General features: G+C 42.8%; 1 protein-coding gene across 6 annotated transcripts in view; it reads right to left on the bottom strand.

Annotated features, from left to right (window-relative positions):
* fmr1 (FMRP translational regulator 1) overlaps positions 1–21,241 on the bottom strand; it is an 80,396-nt gene that overhangs the window by 50,911 nt on the left and 8,244 nt on the right. For 5 of the 6 annotated variants that reach the window (XM_038774201.1, XM_038774204.1, XM_038774203.1 and 2 more), the window contains exons 2-3: positions 5,346–5,398; positions 2,899–2,992 (exon numbers count right to left, since the gene is read on the bottom strand). In XM_038774201.1, the coding sequence (XP_038630129.1) occupies positions 2,899–2,992; positions 5,346–5,398 (147 nt within the window). The remainder of the gene's footprint in view (positions 1–2,898; positions 2,993–5,345; positions 5,399–21,241) is intronic. The other variant, XM_038774202.1, reaches the window with a different exon arrangement.

Below are 21,241 nucleotides of genomic sequence, written 5' to 3'. Positions count from 1 at the left end.
TCACATCTTCATGACTATGTATTAAAGATTTGGTGGGATACCGACGAAACTGAACTAACAAAATTTGAGAAAAAATAATTAAATGCTGATTGTTATGGTAAAATTTGATAGTCCACAAATATAAAGTTAGGTTTTAGGTTCAGGGCCAGAGAGGTTGCTCTGCTATAATTATAAATGAGCCATGATGTGGACATGCCGGCGTTGGAATGGGTTGGGCACAGTAAGAAGTCTTACAACACCAGGTGAAAGTCCAACAGGTTTTTTTCGAATCACTAGAGTTCGGAGTGCTAGTGATTAGAAACAAACCTGTTGGACTTCAACCTGGTGTGGCAAGACGTCTTACTATTATAAATTAGTACACAGTTTAAAAATCCAGCTGCACCTCATGTAACAGATTTAACAATGGTTTTTACAGTGATACTAATAATGCTACAAGTGAAAGTGCATGTTTTCTAAGATTTCCATCCGTGGGAACATCCTGAAGCAGCAAGGAATCACTGACAGAACCTTGAATTTGTGTGTTTAACTGTACACCTGCGGGCACCAGAAGTTGCGGAGGTTTCCCAGTTACAGTATCATTATAATCACAAAATCTGGCCATTAACATTATTGTTCATGTGAACATCTGGGATTACAAGGACAAATCCTGAGATCAGCCAGGAGATGTATTTCAACATCAAGGCGCAAGCAAGGGCAGATGGAGGGCACAACGAACATGATTTTCTCGGGAGTGGGATAATAACACATCCAATGTGATTTACTAAATGTTGCCCTGGCAAGATAATTTCCCTTGGCTGGGACTGATCTGGATGCAGGTGATTGAGTTAACTTGTTCAAGTATAGTACTGGCTGGCTTGCAGCGTTGAAACATGCAAAATGTTGATCAAAAACAGTTTGTGACATCAGACTTTAGCCTTCTGGTAGCCAACTATTTATATAACTACCCTGTAAAGCCAGTTCTCTGCCAGAGGTCATTCCCCACCATCCCACCCAACATGTGGATTGTGGGATCACTAGAAATTAAGTTGCTATACTTCAAACTTGGAAAAATGGAAAGGAAGTTTTGCTGGCTGGAAAATAAGAAAATAAAAAGTGAAATTATTTTAGTTTTTTTCAGCTAACTCCAAGTGTCTGCAGGTGCGAAGGAAACACTTTTTTGAAATGTCTTTAACTCCTATACGATGATATGGAATAAGAATAGCTTTAAAAAAAAATTTTCACAGGATGTAGACTTTGCTGGTGAGCCAGCATTTGTTGCCCATTCCGAACTGCCCTTGAGAAGGTGGTAGTAAGCCATCTTCTTGAACTGCTGCAGTCCATGCGGTGTACGTACACCCACAGTATTTTAAGGGAGTTCCAAGATTTTGACCCAGTGATAGAGAAGAAAGGGACAGTTCCAAGTCAGGGTGGTGTGTGCCTTGGACGGGGATCCTGCAGGTGGTGGTGTTCCCATGCGCCTGCTGCCCTTGTCCTTCGTGGTGGCAGATGTATAGTTTGGAAGCTGCTGCCGAAGGAGTCTTGGTGAGTTGCTGTAGTGCATCTTGTCGATGTGCATCAGTGGTGGAGGGAGTGAATATTTAAATTGACGGATGGGGTGATCAAGTGAGCGTTTGTCCTGGATGGTGTCGAGCACCAGGTGTTGTTGGAACTGCACTCTTCTAGGCGAGTATTCCACCACATTCCTGCTCGTCTCTGAAGGTGGACCGGCTTTGGGGAATCAGGAGATGAGTTGTTCACTGCAGGGGAGATGGTGACATTGTGGTATTATCACTGGACTAAAAATTCAGAGGCCCAGACTCCAGGATGGGTTCAAATCCCACCACGGCAGCTGATGGAATTTGAATTCAATTGATAAAGCTGAAATTGAAAGTCACTCTTAGTCGTGGTAACTATGAACCTACTGTTGATTATTGCAAAAATCAATCTGATTTAAGGAAGGAGATCCTTACCTGGTTTGGCCTACATGTAACTCCAGACCCTCAGCAATATGGTTGACTCTTAACCACCCTATGAAATGGCCTTCCAGCCACTCAGTTCAAGGACAATTAAGGATGGCCAACAAATGTTGGCCTCGCCAGCGATACCCATACCCCATGAAAGAATAAAGAGAAAAGAAATTCCTAGCATCTGACCCGTAATCCAATTCGGTTTCTGGTCGATGTTAACTCCCAATGCTGATAGATGTTCATCAACTAGAATGAATCAGAACTTTGAAGCATTTCATTTCTGCCCTCCTGTCTTATTTCTCCACCCCACCCCAATTCACCTCTAGACTGGTATTATCTAGTTTTAACAATTTATTTTATGAAAATCTCCAAACTCAACTTCAAGCTCCCAGCAGTTCACTGAGCTTGGCACTCAGTTCCATATTGATTCACTTGTGCTGGACTCATCAGCTGTCCGGCAAACTGGAACATGGTGCACCCACAAAATCCCATAGAGGCAGTGAACTCTAGCCCAGCCGCTAATACAGTTTAACCAGGCCATTCCCCATTTCAGGAACCCTTCCCCAAACCCAGCAGCCCAAGAGAGGAAGTGGTGGGAATGGCTGAGCTTGTGGTTTCAATGCTGCAGGGAAGGCAAAGGAAAGGAAAGGAAATGGCCTCATCTTTAGACACTGTCATGCTGACACCTCCCAGCCCTAAGCCTTGGTGCGGCAGGATTAATGGAGTCGGCATTCACAAGTACAGTTATAATGAATTTAGGGATTTGAAAAATTAAGAATTTTTTGGCTAAACTTCAGAGGTTGTCTTTTACATGTGATCAACCATTCCACGCTAACTAACTTCAAATGTCAAGTATGCAAACATATTAAGTTAACTTTACGGATGGAGCCATCAATAACTTTTAGAAACAGCAAGATTCTGCAATACAATCTCTTCATGGATATTCACATACCTCAACATCATCGCCTTCATTGATGTCTTTGTGATAGTCTGCCGGTGGTGGAAACCGAACATCATGGAAAGGAATCTGTCGCTCGGGTTGCCAGCTGAAACCAGAATTGAAATCAGCACATTCAGAAAGTCAAATTTTTAACCCTGGGACTTGTTTGAAATGTTCCAATCGCGCATGGTTCGTCAGCTGAGTGTTTGTCCTGTAAAATATCTAGTCTTGTCTTTTGCTAAAACAATTTATGTCAATGTTACATTCAATCAAAACTCACCAATGACAGGAACTGGTGCTGGCTGCACAGAGAAAACTTCCCACTGCCGTGCTGAATTGCACTGGTTTCTCTCTTCTTGCGGGTTTCTGACTTTTTCGTTTCCACCTTTGCCACTCCTACAGTTGTTTGCCTGCTGTCACCTTCCCTGCACCCATTATCTCAACATGATTTCCAAACTCGGGCCCAGCACATTGCTGAGGCACCCTGGGGCACCCCACTTAGCCCTTTGCCTTCCTGGGCATAACTCATACCATATGGAGACCACAAATTAGAAACTCCAGGGGTACCAGTGTCAACAAAGAATGCAACAGTCCAATAGTAATAGGCCTACAAGTCAGAGTTTGAGAGCCCGTATTGCTACATTTAATCCCAGGTCACAAATTAGCAGAAAATAATCATATGTCCTTCATAAAAGCCGCTGCCACCTCACTTGATGTCACCTTGGTGATTACAGCTTCACACAACATGGTTGACTGACAACTAGGGATAGGACGGCATGGTGGCAACTGTCGGAGTGACAGAGTCAGAAACCCGCAAGAAGAGAAACTAGCGCAATACAGAACTTGGCAGTGGGAAGTCCTCTCTGTGCAGCCAGCACCAGTTCCTGTCATTGGTGAGTTTTAATTGAATGTAAGTAACATTGAAATAAATTGTTTTAGCAAAAGACAAGACTAGATATTTTACAGGACACACATAAAAGAGGCCAGCCGCTGCCACCTCACTTGATCTCATCTTGGTGATTACAGCTTCACACAATATGGTTGACTTACAACTCGGGATAGGATGGCATGGTGGTGCAGTGGTTAGTACTGTTGCCTACGGCGTTGAGGATCCGGGTTTGATCCTGGCTCTGGGTCGCTGTCTGTGGCGAGTTTGCACATTCTCCCCGTGCCTGTGTGGGTTTCACCCCCACAACCCAAAATGTGGTTAGGTGGATTGGCCACACTAAATTGCTCCTTAATTGGAAAAAATAATTGGGTACTCTAAATTTATATTAAAAAAAACTTACAACCAGGGATGATATAACCGCATTGTCAGTACCACCCACATTCCATGACCAAATTAAAACTATTCATGATTCATCCTATCTAGTGGTCTGTAACACAACCTACATCCTGCATATCGGTCTTTCCTTATAAGGTCAAGGCTGGTCATCCTGCCTGCTCATCTGATCATGGGAAAAATAAGCAATGTTATTACTTTCAAAAAAGAGCAGCGAGTTACATTCTTAGTTAGAGAAAATACATAATTTCACAGTGATAACAGTGAGCCAGTGACTTATATCGGGGACGTAATCTTTTCAGAAGAAAATAAATTCAAAAATAATTGTCCAGGCGACACATTGTTAGGAATTCAGAACACTACAACCAGCTTAGGCCGTCTAAGTGGCTGTAAGTCACTACCACCTAGAGAATCGACAGGCAAATGAAGGAACTAGAGTTTATATCTTCTGCTTCTTCGTCTGCTAGTCCCTTGAAGCCAATGGCAAGAATCTGAGAGTGGAGTCTTTTAACACAGGGAGGCTGTTGTGCTGCAGCTGCTACATGGTTCTGGCTGCCCAGGAAACTCGTCTGCTTTTACAACCTGCCATGGGTGTATTCAAAGGATTTACAAGTTAATAATCAACCTGCTCAGCCGTGTCATGAATGCTCCTTCAAGTTTATATTAAAGCAAGTTCACTTATAAAAGGATTCCACAAAACTCCCCAGCAGGTTTATCCAGCTGAGACATGGGAATACAGCCTGGAATTCTCCCAAGTGAGATCAGTTTGGACAGAGTAAGATTAGAATTATTGCAAACGGCCTCGCCACACATAGATCAGGGCAGGGAAAAACTGGAAAAACTCCTCATTGCTATCGCTGGAAGCTCAAATACGTGTGGACATTGTATAAGGATTGGGTAGAATTTGGCTAAAATTCAAATGCTGCCGATAAGCATTGTGAAAGGACAGTTGAAAATTAATATTTGGCAAAGATACTCAAGAATGGTTCAAAAGTCCAGGGGGAAAAAAAACAAGCACACGTTTATTCAGAAAATTACAAGTACACGCAACAAAAATAAAAATAAGGTAATCATGCGGCTTTCAATTCTACTCTCAATTAAAACCTTACATTCTCTTCAAAAACTGACAAGAGGCAGTAACGTTACAAAGGAAATACCATGCAAGACAACGACTTACTTGTTCTCAAAAGCAACAGTCAACGCCTCGTCATGCACATCCTTTACAAATGCCTGTAAGAAATTTTAAAAAACATAAAAAGTGTGTGATAAAATAAATGCAGTCTGTGGGAAATGCAGATTTTGGCAGTGATAACCATGACTGATACATATGTTTTAAATCATGTTAGTTGCCCAAGTACCAACTCAGCATTTTGTGAATTGAAAGGTTATTGCAAACGAAATGCAACGCAGATTGCACTAAAGTCAGAATGAGGATTTGTACAATAGTACAAATACTATGGATACGGATTTTCAAAAACAAGATAGGGCAGGCAATACTAACCTTGGCATTAGCTACAACAAAAGTATGCCCTGCCTATCAACACTCTATTCCTCACAAATGTCTGGGCATTTGTGCCAAAACGTGGGATATGTCCTAGAGACTAATCAATCAGCAGCCTGACAGTCACACTCCTGAAATCACAACTTTGAGGCAACAATCCAAACTTCTCCATCACCATCCCAAGTATACCCTGTCCACTGGGAGGACATATTCAACAGACATGGGAGTGACCTCCGAATCGTCAACATTGACTCAGGATCCATCTCCCATAATATCAGATCAAATATGGGCAAGAAGCAGCGATTGCCCTTCCTCAGCTGATGATACAACAATCCTCAATGATGAACACTACTTGGAAGAAGCACCGAGGGCAATAAGGACATAGAATGTTCTCTGGGTGGGGAAATTCTGAATGGAGTTCTGAAAGACAGGGCTGCCAAGACTGACGGTGAACCCCTTTCTAAGGATCGTCACTGTGCCCTGGTAGAGTGAACCCGAGAACGATGCTACCTGGAACTCGCGCTACAGGTAGGGTCTCCTGTGACAGTAAGGTCATGGGGGATTTTCCAGACAAAGAATGATCCAAGAAGTCCTCAATGGCAGAGCAGGCAGAAAAAGGGTGGCAGCCCCAATGGTTATGAAAGTGGAAGGCGGCTGCAGCGGGGAAAGTGGCCCCAGTCCTCATGGTCTGCCGTACCACTAAATTCAGCCACCAACTGCCAAGACGGAGTGGACATCATCACGGACATATATTTGTCAAGCAAAAGCAACAGCCCTGTAGCAATTGAGGATTTAGGACAGGAGCAGATATCTGGAATGGAATTATCGGTAAGAATGGCACAGGAATGGCCAATGCCAACAGCATCCTACTCTTAACCTGTGTACCCAATACAGCATGATCATAATGAACATGGTCTTCCGCCAGAAGAACCACTCAAAACCACAGAGGCACCCCTGGACTATATCATTGTCCGAGGTAGAGATCTGAGGTATGTGCTTGTTATGAGGGCCATGAAGGATTCTGAATATTGCTGGAAGGACCACCAACTTGTCCGCTCAGTGATGAACATGTGCCTAGCGCCAAGGCACAGGAGGACCCAAAAGACGACCCAGAAAAAGCTGAACGTTGCAGCAGTGAAGGACCCGGTTGCACAGTGCACTGGAGCAAGTGCCCACCACTGATGTCACCCCTATCCAGGCGTGCTGGGAGCAACTAAAGTCCTCTGTCCTAGATACCTGTGCACAGACTATTGGGTTCATGTTGTAACAGAGCCAGGACTGGTTTGACGCCAATGACACTGTGATCTGCAATCTCCTTAACCGGAGGTGAGCAGCCTTCATCGCCTGGCAAAGTCACCTACGTGCCCAGTAAAAGACAGCAATGTGCCACCAACTGAAGGCTGGGGACTAGCATCGCATTTGCGACAAGAACAACAACTGGTGGGTGTAGAAGGCGCATGAGATTCAGGGCCACATTAACCAGCAACTTCTTCCAGAATACCAAGACAATTTACAGACCCCAAGGATCCTGGCTCCTCAAGGACGACACCACCACACATCAGTATTGGAAGGGGCACTGCGAACTGGTCCTCAATCCACTGTATCAGAGGAGAACATTTAAGCCTGTGGAGGATTCCCTCAGTGATCCACCAACCATCGATAAACTTAAGCAGGCCATTCAACAGATGAAAGCCAACACAGTTGGCAGGCCAGACGGTATACCTGAAAATGTCTACCAACCAGCAGCTATCAGCTCACGTCATGCTCACTTCAGGACAAAAACAAAATTGACTGGGTCACTGTCTGTGTGTAGTCTGCACGTCCTCCCCGTGTGTGCGTGGGTTTCCTCCGGGTGCTCTGGTTTCCTCCCACAGTCCAAAGATGTGCGGGTTAGGTGGATTGGCCATGCTAAATTGCCCGTAGTGTAAAGGTTAATGGGGGGATTGTTGGGTTAGGGATATGTGGGTTTAAGTGGGGTGATCATTGCTCGGCACAACATCGAGGGCCGAAGGGCCTGTTCTGTGCTGTACTGTTCTATGACATCCACGACCTTCCATTTACGGACAGCTGCGTGATTGCTCACTCTGTACAGGGCACACTTGACCCCTGCAACCCAACCCCGCCTGCAAAAGGCTTGGCCTATCTTTAAACATCGCCACGGTGAAGATGCTTCACCAACCTCTTCAGGCCAGATGGACATCCCACACGCCATCCATGTAGATAGAGTGGCTCTGGAGTACATGCAGCACTCCCCATATCACGGCAGCCAACTTTCCCAATGGACTATTGTCGATGAGGTCCAGCACTGAGACAGATGTCCTAGCGCTACCTTCTTCAAGCTGCACCAATGTGTCTTTGGCAACAGAGAGCTTTGAAAGTCAACAAGGGTCCTGGTTTACAAGGCTGGTGTGTTGACCACCTTTCTGTTCTTTTTTTAAATATAAATTTAGAGGACCCAATTCATTTTTTCCAATTAAGGGGAAATTTAGCGTGGCCAATTCACCTAGCCTGCACATCTTTGGGTTGTGGGGGCAAAACCCACGCAAACACGGGAGAATGTACAAACTCCACATGGATAGTGACCCAGAGCCAGGATCGAACCTGGGACCTCGGCGCCGTGAGGTAGCAGGGCTAACCCCCTGCGCCACCAGGCTGCCCTGACTACCTTTCTGTTCTGCAGTGAAACCTGGACTGTTTATAAATGCCACATTAAGATCCTTGAGAACTTCTTTCAGCGGTGCTTGTGCCGAATCCTGGGAAGCAAATGGGAGAAGCGCTGGACCAATGCTAGCATCCTCCGTGAAGCTGCGTCTATCAGCATTGAAGTCCTGCTCCTGTGAAACCAACGATGGATGAGACGTTGCAGATGTCCAGAAGGTGCCTCCCTCAGTAGGCTTCTTCTCCCAGTTCTCCATTGGCGAATGATCGAAGGACGGCCAAAGTAAAAGGTACGGTCAAGGCTGTCCCAAAGCACGAGGTATTAATACGACTGACTGGAAAGAGAAGGCTGTGGACCGCATGGCATAGCTCCACTTGGTCCATCAAGGCGCAAGCTGCTTAGAGGCTTACTGACTTAGAACTGCAGCGGCAGAGGAAAGTGAAGGAAATCAACCTGGGGCTGCGAATTCCACTCCCCCGTGCAACATGCCCCCCCGCCCTGCGGAAGCACTTGTGGATCCAGGATTGGGCTCCTCAGCCATCTGAAAACTCACCAAGCCTGACGAATGCAATCCTCAATTTCGAAGGATCGCTGCCACAACCAACATGACTTGATCTCATCCTCACCAACCTGGTGCAGATACATCGTCCATGACAACGTAAGTTAAGAGTGACCAGTGCAAAGTCCTGGTGCGTACAAAGTCCTTTCTTTATACTACTGTGTTGTGTGGCACTGGGCACCCATGAGACACTGTGGGCCATCTGCAGAATAATACAACCTGTAAACTCATGGTCTGGCTTAGATCTCACAACCAATAGATCAACCTTGGTTTGATGAGTGCTTGATGATTTCAGAAGAGCAACACCAGAGGTACTTCAAAGTGTGATGCCAGCCTGATGAAGCTAAAGCGCAGAAGTGGAGTAGCATGCTAATAGAGCTAAGTAATCTCACAACCAGCGGATCAAATCAGGTGTGAATGGTGAGTGAGCAATTAAACAACTAACCAGAGAATTCCACTCTATTAGAATCCCAGGGGCCCAGTACATCAAAAGAAAAGAGTGAAGCATCTGCAACCACCTTTAGTCACAGGTGCCGTGAATGATCAATCTCCGCCTCCTCCAGGAGGTCCCCGCCTGAAGCATTTCAGTCTGTTTAATTCGCTCCATGTGAAGCCACTGGATACACGAAAGGTTGTGAGCCCTGTTGTGGAGTGGTGAAGATCAGGAAGATAGGGGGTTCTTGGGAACCATTTTGCTTCCAACCACTTTGTGTGCTGGAACTCTGATGCAAATAATCATGAGTAAAGGGCAGAATTTATTACATTCTACGTAAATGTAGACCCATGACAGTCACCTCTGGCTGCAATAGTTTCCAAAATTTTACCCACCTCCACTTCTGACAACGTGAATAACAAACAAAACTTCAGGAAATGAGGCACAATTATTTTACACAGTACGAGCAGTGTTTCATTCAAAACACAAGATTATGTAGGTGTTCCCATCTGTCTGAAATTTTAAAGAGGATTCTAAAACAATTTTTCAGTAAATCAGATATGGGCAAAAAAGAGAGAAAAACACAAGACATGGTTTACAAAGAAAATTGCCATTACAGAACCATAGAATTTCTACTCTGCAGTCAGAGGCCATTCGGTCCATCGACACTGCACTGACCCTCTGAAAGAGCACCCTGCTAGGCCCAATCCCCGCAACCACATATAACCAGCACATCTTTGGACACGACGGGGCAGCTTAGCCTGGCCAATTCACCTAACCGGCACATCTTTGGACACTAAGGAGCAATTTATCATGGCAAATCCACCTAGTCTGCAAATCTTTGGACTGAGAGGGGAAACCGGAGCACCCGGAGGAAACCCGTGCAGACACGGGGAGAAAGTGCAGACTCCATACAGTCATCCAAGGCCAGAATTGAACCAGAGTCCCTGACGCTGTGAGGCAGCTGTGCCACCGTGCCGCCCCTTCGGAAAATTTGAAGCTGCATCAAGTTTGGACTCAAACCCAATTTTACCCTACTGCTGATTTTATCAAAATGAGAACAGAAAATTGATACTTTGACAAAAGAAAAGATGTCAAAATAACGATATATGATAAAATAATGATAACATTCTATCAAGCACACAGTATTCCAACCTTGGACCTGGATGTAGTACTCACTACAGCCAACTAAGATTGCATTGAGCAAACCAATTTTGTTGATTTCCAAGTTGCAAAGCTAATATACATTCCAATGATTGCAGTAAAACAAAGAAAGATGGCAGAAGGATTTGCAAAATTGGATCAAAGTACTGTAGCAGGATCAAATCAAATGTGCAAACTATACAGGTTGACACAACAATACGATTATAGCGATCAATTTTGAAACATGGATTGTCAAGAATCAGTACTGTTGCAATTATATCTAAAATCTAATTTTAACTGTACAATATTTAACTTACTACAAGCTCATTACCACCTGTTAGTTTGATCATTATAAACATATCTGCCACCATTTCCAAACAATATGGCAAGACCAGCACATAATAATGTGTCACAAGTAGGCTTACATCAACAGTGCAATGAAGGTCCTGTGAAAATCCTCATTACATGAAGTGGGGCAGAGAATGCACTTTGTGTTATTTCTATGTCCCAGATCAGTGCAATTGCAATGGAGTATGCTCAACATTTTCATACTCTGAAATTTCCCTGCTTGAGTAGTTTCTGCAGAACACTTGAGCATTACACTTTAGGTTACTGGTTGGAGCATTTTGAAGTATATTAAGGGGATATGCAAGTGCATCAGCTCAAGCAGAGATATTTCCTCTGAGAATGTATAATCTCAATTCATTAGACTCTCTCTCCTCGGAGTTCATTTATCATCTTATCCTCCTTTAATCTCCCTGTGTAAACTCCCTGAACCAAATTCATACAGTTTGCCACCTCACGTTGCATCACTCTTTGCATAGAAAAGACCATTTTTAATTACTTGTATTGTTTTCCAACCACATTCCCCACTCCTCTCCCAGGGATCTGCCTTTCAAGTCATCTGCAACTGCACCGTCACAATTCCACCTGTCTCACCTTTGACTCTGCATTCACATTTCTGCAGCTGCTCAACCACACCTTCACATTCAAAGCCCAATTCCCATTTAAACCATTATTACTCTTGCCACCGTGGTTGTTCTACCAGTACAGCCCTCATCTCCGCACCTCTATGTCCAAGGAACTCATGACGAACAAATATGGAGGAGGATTGGCTTAGCTGTTCACTGCCAGGTCTGGTTAGTCCACAAAGCACTGTTGGACCTCGCTGTTTTCTGCCAAAATTGATCATACCAGGATTATCCACAAATCAAAAATAACCATCAGCTTCTATTCTGCTACTGCAAATTGGCCCTTCTCCTGTCTCAACCCTCATCTCCAACAACTGCAAGCTTGAGGACTTGTCACAAATACTAAGGCTATCTGATTAACTATCTCTTTAAAAAAAAATTATAATTGTTACTGTCACAAGTAGGCTTACATTAACACTGCAATAAAGTTACTGTGAAAAGCCCCTGCTTGGGGAATCTAGAACCAGGGATCATAGTCTCAGAATAAGGAGTCAGCTGTTTAGGACTGAGAGGGGGTGAAATTTCTTCACTTAATGGTTGTGAATCACTGGAAGTCTTTACTCCAGGGCATTGTGCATTCTCAGTTGAGTATATTCAAGGTGGAGATTGATGGATTTTTGGGTACTCAACGATATTGGGATAACGCAGGAAGTTGGAGTTGAGCTAGATGGTCAACCAATGATCCCGAATGCTAGAGAAAACTCGAAAGACTTGTTACAGTACCTGGACTAGACCCTAATTTAGATTAGGAAACTGGACACGATCCCTGATTTCTACCAGGAGTAGGGGAGCACTGCAATGTCAGACTTCACAACAAATGGATGTCAGCTGTAACTCAGTCTTAACACTATCTGGTTCACTAATGTCATTTAGGGGAGGAAATCTGCCATCCATACCCAATCTGGCCTATATGTAACTCCAGACCACTCCGCAATGTGGTTGACTCTCAACAGCACCCCTCCCCCGCCTCGCCCACTGTTGAAATGGCAATTAGGGATGGGCAACAAATGCTGGTGCAGTCCACATCCCAAGAGCAAATTTTAAAAAAAAAGAGTGCCTATCTATTCTGGTGCAGGAGGCCCATGCTAGGTGCAACATCCTGATGTAAAGGCACAGCAAGGCCACCACACCTTAGGAAGGATATTTTGGACTTGGTGGGAGTGCAATATAGATTTACAAAAATAATACCTGAACTACAGGGGTTACGTTACGAGGAGAGATTACACAAATTAGGCCTGTCTTCACTGGAATTTAGAAGATTCAGGGGTGATCTGATCGAAGTCTTCAAGATATTAACAAGGAAAGATAAAAGGGTAGATAAAAATAAACTATTTCCACTGGTTGGTGATTCCAAAACTAGGGGGCATGGTCCAGAAATTAGGGCAGGACCATTCACAAGAGATGTTCGGATGTATTTCTTCGTTCAAAGGGTGGTTTGGAACTCTCTACCACAAACAGCAGGTGAAGCTAGAACAGGTGTTAAATTTTAAATCTGAGATAGATAGATGATTGTTAAGCAAAGATATTAAGGTATATGGGCCAAAAGCAGGTCTATGGGCCAAAAGCAGGTAAATGGAGTGAGGCTACAGATTAGCTATTGTCAGGTGGATGTACCTTTAAGAAATGAGTGGTCAAATAGCTGCAGTGATATTATTGTGTGGGTGGAGCTGAGCTCTGGCTTTGCTTTTACTTTCGTTTTGAGCTGGAGCTGCAGTGTTTTTTTTGTTTCATTTTCAGAGTTGGAGAGCTGCATTCAAGGCAAGCAGCTGGGTAATGATCTCCCTCTCTACAAGCTAAAGAATGTCTTCAGTTCATTGATGATTTCAAAGTAATACCTGTTTCTGTAGAGATTTTAAACCTACTGTCTTTGTTTAAAAAGGTTTTAACTTATGGATGTTGTTTGGGAAGTTATTAAGGGTTATCTATAGAGTACTGTATCTTTTGGAGGGGTTGTCAGGGTTGGTAATTGATAAACTGTTTACTGTGTGTTTATAAAATGTTAACTGGATTCATAGAATAAACATTGTTTTGTTTTAAACATACGTTAGCTCTCTGTTGCATCACGTCTGTAAAGTGGGCCCTTCTGCTCCCCATAACCAAAATCTATTTAAAGTTGTGGGTCAGGTGAACTCCATGGTATACTTTGGTGTTCGCTAAACCCTGGCCCATAATACCATGATCTCATTAAATGGCAGGACAGGCTTGAGGGGCTGAATGGCCTTCTCCTGTTCCTATGTTCCAATAATTTCTCAATTTTGTAAACTGTGAGGAAAGGATACTTTGCTCCAGGAGTGATTCCACTCACAACCTAGGAATCTTTTATATTAAAACAAACTTTATTATTAACACAGGATCAACCCCATTAACATCCCAGGAAAAACAGCTTTACAATGAACAGTTAAGCAGTTCTAAAAAAAGCTCTTTGAGCTTCCTTTTCCATATACTTCTAAACTTTTAATTAAGCGAATTCCACATACAGGTCAAATAAAATTAACACTCAGTGGCTTCATAAAAGTGCTTGGGAGTGAAACTTTCAGAAGTCAGTCTGAGAAACACCTCCTTCCCTCAGAAACCAGAGCGGAACTCTAAAAATGAGAGTAATGAAAACAGACACAGGGCAGGGCTGAAAATGAAACTAAACAAACCACAGCCCCTCCCATGAGTGACATCACAGCCTGCCTAGCTGTTAACCCCTTAATCACAGCTTTAGCAGACGTATAATCTGGATACCTTAACCCAAGTCCTTTTAATAACATTACTGCAACAGATACAATATATTTTAAAATGCCCTACATTCATCATAGAATGAATGGCTTCCTCTTGCTCTTGATTTTCCACTGTTACTTTAGTGTATAGATTTGCCTCCCAAATCTATTCCCATCTTTCCCAGAGTTCCATGAGTGAATCCTTCCAATTACATCTCTACCCCTAACAAAGGGTCTTATCAGAGTCACAAATTACATCCATCTGATTGTTACTATGATGTCAAATCACAGTCAGCCAGTTGGGTGGGCTTGATCTCGCCTGTTCCATTCTTATCTATCAAATTGTTGTGAGAGAATCACCTCCAGGTGCTTCACTTCCTGCTCTGGCATCTTTATCTCTAAGTCCTCCCCCCTCCCCCGCCCCCCCAGGATCTGTTCTTGGACCCCCTCCTATTTCTCAGCTGCATATTGTGAGATAATCTGAGAAGTTGGGTTTCATATATACACCGACACCCAGCTCTACTTCATCATCACCTCTCAACCCCTTCATTCTCAAAGATTTTAGACGACTTATCGGCCATCCAGTACTGGGTTGGTTAAAAATTTCTTCCAACTAATTATTGGAAAGACCAAAGAACGTTAGTTCCTGCCACAAACTTTGTTCCCTTGATGCCTACTCCATCTGTCTCCCTAGGTTGACCTAGCCTATTTAAGTCCTTTGTGTCACGTCTGACCCCAAAATGAGCTTCTCATCACATATTCTTGTCATTGTTAAGACTGCCCATTTTCCACCTCCACCTCAACTCAAGAACTGCTGAAACATTTACCAATGTCTTTGTTACCTGTAGATCGGATTATTCCAATGCATGTCCAGCCTTCCCCATTCTACCTCCCATTTTGAGATCAACCAAAGCTCTACTGCCTATTTCCTCACACACACACCGAGTCCCATTCAGCTAGACTCCTCTGTTCCCTGAACTCTAATGGCTCTCATTCAAGTAATCGATTTTCAATTTTAACATGCTCCTCAACATCTGACCTTGAGCATTCCTGATCGTGAAATGCTCTATCACTGGTGGATATACTGTCAGCTGCCAAGGTCCTAAACTCTGGAATTCCTTCTCTTAATTTAGTTTTCTACTGTTCCTGTGAAGCATCTTGGGCATTTAATCTCTTTAAACGTTTAAAAAAAAATACAAGTAGCTGTTCTCGTATTGGTATCAATTTACTGTATGTTGGAAACAAATTGTAAACTAAGCTCCTCAGTTTGTGGGTATAGAATTTGATGACAGCGCACATCCACCATGCATCAGACCTAGTCACATGCACACCATCATTAGCAAATGTTTGTTATTAGTATATTTTTTCTTCCATACTGCTATTCAAGACAGGTTGGTGAGGGAAAATAGGAAATGATCAGCTAGTTAGGCTGACATCATAAATAGGGAAAATGCAAGGACCTGTTATTAAGACCTGGTAAGAGGACATTTAGATAATCAGATTATGATTGGAAAAAGTCAACACCTATTAGTGAAAGGATAATCTGTTTTTGAATCTGTAGCTAGCAGAATGGATATGGAAGACTCAAGGAAGTAGCATATTTTGATAACAAGTATTTGTTAAAGTGCTAAACAGGGGCTTGTTGCACAGAATTAGCGCTCATGGTCCATATCATAGACCTACGTTTTGTTCCGAATCAACAGGACATTTTCATGTTGAAGGCTATAACGGAATGTTTGGTCTCAGATATTTATAATCTGTTTCAATCACTTAGATGAGGGGACAGAGTATCATGCATCCAACTTTGTGACAATATTGATAGTTTAGAGGGAAAGTGGAAAAAATGAGGCAAGGAGATTGCAAAGGAATAAACAGGTTGATTGGGTGGCAAGAACATGGCAGATGGTACAGAATTTAAAATGTTACATCGAAACAGAAAATGGTAGTCGTGGATCATTTGGTCTTTCAAGCCTGCTCTGCCATTCAACGTGACCTCGGCTAATCATCTATCTCAACACCATACTCACGCACTCTCCCTGTACCTCTTGACACCTTTAGAGCCTTGAAATCTAATTTCTTCTTCAGTATATTCAGTGGCTTAGTCTCCAGAGCCTTCTGCGGTACAGAACCCCATTCCACATCTTCGTCCTAAATGGCCTACCCTGTATTGAGACTGTGACCCCATGTTCAAGAACTCCCCAACCAGAGGAAACATCATCCCTATATCCAGTGTTTCCAGCCATGTTAGAATTTTATGCATTTTAATTAGGTCCCCTCTCATTCTTCTAAATTCCAGTGAATTTAGGCCCAGTCCACCCAATTTCTCCACATGACAATCCTGGTGAACATTCGCTGCTCTCCCCCATGACAAGTATTTCCTTTCTTATGTAAGGATACCAGAACTGTACATAATATTGCAGGTGTAGTCTCATTAAGGCCCTGTACAGCTGCAGTGAGGCATCCGTACACCTATACTCAAGCCCTCTTGCAATGAAAGTCAACATACTACCTTAACTGCTTGCTGCTCCACCTACATGCTTGTTTTCAGTGACTGGTGGACAAGTACACCCGGGTCCCTTTGTACATCAACATTTCCCAATCTAAATACTCTGCCAATCTGTTTTTCCTACCGAAGTGGATAACTTCACACTGATCCACATTATACTGCAGCTACCATGTATTGCCCACTCACTCAAACTTGTCTAATTACCTTGAAGCCTCCTAACACCCTCCTCGTCACTCACATTCCCATCACATTTTGTGTTGTCAGCAAACCTGGAAGTCATACAGGCCTGAAACGTTAATTCACCACTGCTGCGGCCAGATCTGCTGAGTTTATCCAACATTTTCTGTTTTTATTTCAGATTTTCAGTATTTTGCTTTTATAATTAGAAATATTATATTTTGTTCCCTTATTAAAATCATCGATATAAACTGTGAATAGCCAAGCCCCGATCACAGATCCCTGCAGGACCCCACTAGTCACTTCCTGCCACTCTGAAAAAGTCTAATTTCTTCCGAAGTTTCCTGACTGCTAATCAATTCTCAAACTATGCCAATATATTACCTCCAATAACACGGGCTTTCATTTTTGCACACTAACCTTTTATGAGTCAAAACCTTTCTGAAAATCCAAATACACCAAATCCACAGGTTCTTCCGCATCTATTTTGCGAGCTATGTCCTCAAAAAACAGCAGTAGGTTTGCCAAACACGATTTCCCTTTCAGAAATCCATGTTGACTTTGTCAAATCCCATTGATATTTTCTGAGCTTCCTATCACAGCTTTGACACAATCATATGAATTAACAGGAGTAGGCCATTTGGTCCTCGAGCCTACTCTGTCATTACTCTGTAAAATCATGGCTGATTTGATTGTAACCTCAACTCCACAGTCCTGCCTACTCTTTGTAACCTCCCATCCCCTTGATGATCTGATCCGGGGCTGGGATCAAATCCGGGTCCTCAGCGCCGTGGGCAGCAGTGCTAACCACTGCGCCACCCTGACCCCTTATTTTTAAACAATGACCTTTAGCCCTAGATTCTCCAACAAGAGGAAACATGTCCAATCCTCTCCACATCCACCCTGTCAATGCCTCTCATGATTTTAATATCATGTCGCCTCTTGCCCTTCTAAACCTCTCCAACCTTTCCTCATAAGACAACCCACCCATTCCAGGTATTGGTTCAGTATATCTTCTCGGAAATGTTTCTAACTCATTTGCATCTTCAATACTGTGCACAATATTCCAGATGTGGTCTCACCAATGCCCTGTACAACTGACGCATAACCATCCTACCTTTTACCATCACAATAAATGATAACATTAGCTTTCCTACTTGCTTGCTGTACCTGTATACTAGCTTTTTGGGATTCATGCACCAGGATACCTCTGCACCTTAGAGCTCTGCAATCCCTAACCATTTAGATAACAAGTTTTTTTTTAATTGTTCCTGCCAAAATGGACAATTTCACATTTGCCCACATTATACTCCATTTACCAGCTATCTGCCCACTCACCATGTCCCTTTGTCCTTGTGTCACTTTTGCAATTTACTTTTCCATCTATCTTTGCACCATCAGCAAATATAGCACCCATACCTTCAGTCAATTCATTTATATAAATTGGAAAAGGTTGAGGTCCCAGCACTGATCCCTGTGACATACCACTCGTCACATCCTGCTAACCAGAAAAAAGACCCATTTATGCCTACTGTTTCCTGGTAGCTAGTAAATCTTCAATCTATGTCAATATGTTACTGGCTACAACATGAGCTTTTTATTTTCTGCAATAATCCGATGTGGCATCTTATCACATGGTCTCTGGAAGTAGGTACAGTACAGATTCACCGCTTCCCCTTTATCCACAGCATCTGTGACTCCTTCGAATAATTCCAATAAATTGGTTAAATTCACAGGATTTCCCTTTCACAAAACCATGCTGACTCTGCCTGATTGTCTTGAATTTTCCTCAGTACCCTGTTAACATCTTTAATAACGACTTCCAACATTTTCCCTGTGACAGATGTTAGGCCAACTGGCCTGTAGTTTCCTTTGTCTACATCACTTTTTGAATAAAGACATTATATTTACTATCTTCTAATCTAATGAAACACTCCCCAAATCTAGGGAATTTTGGAAAATTAAAAACAATGCATCAACTATCTCATTAGCCATTTCTTTCAAGACCAATACCACTTCCCTGGTGATCGTAATTTTTGTGAGCTCCTCCCTCCTTTCCATTTCCAGATTTACAGCTATTTCTGGGATGTTAATTGTGACCTCGATAGTAAAATCTGATCCAAAATACCAGTTTAATTCATCCACCTTAGCCCAACTTTCCATTATCAATTCCCCAGGTACATTTTCTAAAGGACCAGTGTGAAGTTTGTTAACTCTTTTCTTATTTAAAAATGTACATAAATTCTTACGATTTGCCTTCATATTACCGGCTAGCTTTCTCTCATATTCTCGTTTCCCCCCATATCAATCTTTCCATCGTACTTGGATGTTCTTTATAATCTTTCCAATCTTTTGAATTGCCACTTGTCTTTGCGTAAATATATGCGTTTTCTTTAAGTTTAATATAGTCTTTAACTTTTTTAGTTAACCACAGACGATGGACCCTCCCATGGAATATGTTTGTTCTCTGTATTCTGAAATATCCATTTAAAGGTCTGCCATTGAACCTCTATCAATCTATCCAATAGCACATTTGCCAGTTCAGTTTAACTAGCTCCACTTTTATGCCCTCATGATTGCCTTTAAGATTTAAATAGTCTTGGACGCACACTTCTCTCCTTCAAGCTCAATGTAAAATTCAATCATATTATGATCACTGTTACCTAAGGGTGCCTTCACCATGAGGTTATCAATTAATCATATCTCATTGCACAATACCAGGTCTAGTACAGCCTGCCCTCTGGTTGGCTCCAGAACATGCTGTTCTAAGAAACTTTCTCAACAACATTTTATGAATTTCTAATCAACGTTACCTTTGCCCAACTGATTTTTCCAATCCATACATAGATAACTCTGATAATTATCACTGTACTTTTCTGGCAAGGTCCCATTATCTCTTCTTTTGTACTCTATTGAACCATGTAGTTACAACTGGGGGGGCCTGTACACCACTCCCACAAGTGATTTATTGCCTTTATCATCTCAACATAAACTGCTTCTACATCCTGGTTTCCAGACTTGGGTCATCCCTTCTAATGTGCTAATACCATCATTAATTAACAGAGCCACCTTTCCACCTTTTCTTAACTTCCTGCTCTTCCAAATTGTTTCACATCCTTCAATATTCAGATCCTCATCTATGTCATCCTGCAGCCATGTCTCTGTATTGGCTATTAGATTGTATTTATAAATTTCTATGTGCACTAACAGTTCATCTATTTTGTTTTGAATCCATGTGCACTTGGATACAGAGCCTTTAGTTTTGTCCTTTTATTATTTTTGTAGCCTCTATCCTTGCCTGCTGATTTACTTTCAGGCTTGTACTCTTCGAAAACAGGCTAAATTTCATCCTATCTCCAGTTCTCTCGAGCTTTGACAAAAGTGTCATCCAGACTCGAAACTTTAGCTCTGTGTTCTCTACACAGATGCTGTCAGACCTGCTTTTGTTTCAGATTCCAGCAGTATTTTGCTTTTACCTTTTTCTCTCGCCTTGTCGCCACTCTATGGTATGCCACATCTTCTCAAATTTTATTCCTTGCCCCCACTATTCAGTTTAAAACTCTACTTCCTTAGTTATGCGACGCGCTGGAACATCAGCTGCAGCGGGGTTCAGGTATAGACCGTTCCAACACAGATCTCACTTTCCCTAGTACTGGTGCCAGTGTCCCACAAACTGGACCCACTTCTCCCACACCGGTTTTTCAACCACGCATTAATTTCACATTTGTTCTAAGTCAATTTGTGCGTGATAACAGAATTTAGCATTTTCCCTACAACTGATGTCCGGCTAACCAGTCTGTATAACTGTTTTCTCCCTCCTTTTTTAAATAGCGGTGTTACAATTGTCACCCTCAAATCTGCTGGAACTGTTCCACAATCCACAGCATTTTGGAAGGTGGCAACCAAAGCATCCACGATTTCCATGGCCATCTCCTTTAGTACCCTGGGATGTAGATTATCAGGCCCTGGAGATTAATCAACTTTCAGTCCCCTTAATTTCTCCAGTACTTAAAAATCCTAACAATTTCCTTCAATTCCGCCTTATTAGACCCTTGGTTCTCTCGCATTTCTGGGAATTATCTGCATCTTCCTCCATAATGACAGAACTAAAGTACTTGTTTAATTGCTCTGCCATGTCACTGTTCTCAATTGTACATTCTCCCATTCTGGACTCCAAGGGACCTACATTTGTCTTCACCAACCTTTCTCTTCACATACCTATTGAAGCTTTTACTATCAGTTTTTATGTTCCCTGTAAGTTTCCTCTCGTACTCTGTTTTTCCCTTCTTAAGGGGCAGCAGGGTAGCATGGTGGTTAGCATAAACGCTTCACAGCTCCAGGGTCCCAGGTTCGATTCCCGGCTGGGTCACTGTCTGTGTGGAGTCTGCACGTCCTCCCCTGTGTGCGTGGGTTTCCTCC

This window comes from Scyliorhinus canicula, chromosome 17 (assembly GCF_902713615.1).
Source record: "Scyliorhinus canicula chromosome 17, sScyCan1.1, whole genome shotgun sequence".
In the NCBI taxonomy this organism is placed as follows: domain Eukaryota; kingdom Metazoa; phylum Chordata; class Chondrichthyes; order Carcharhiniformes; family Scyliorhinidae; genus Scyliorhinus; species Scyliorhinus canicula.
This window is presented reverse-complemented; position numbering and strand designations above follow the sequence as displayed.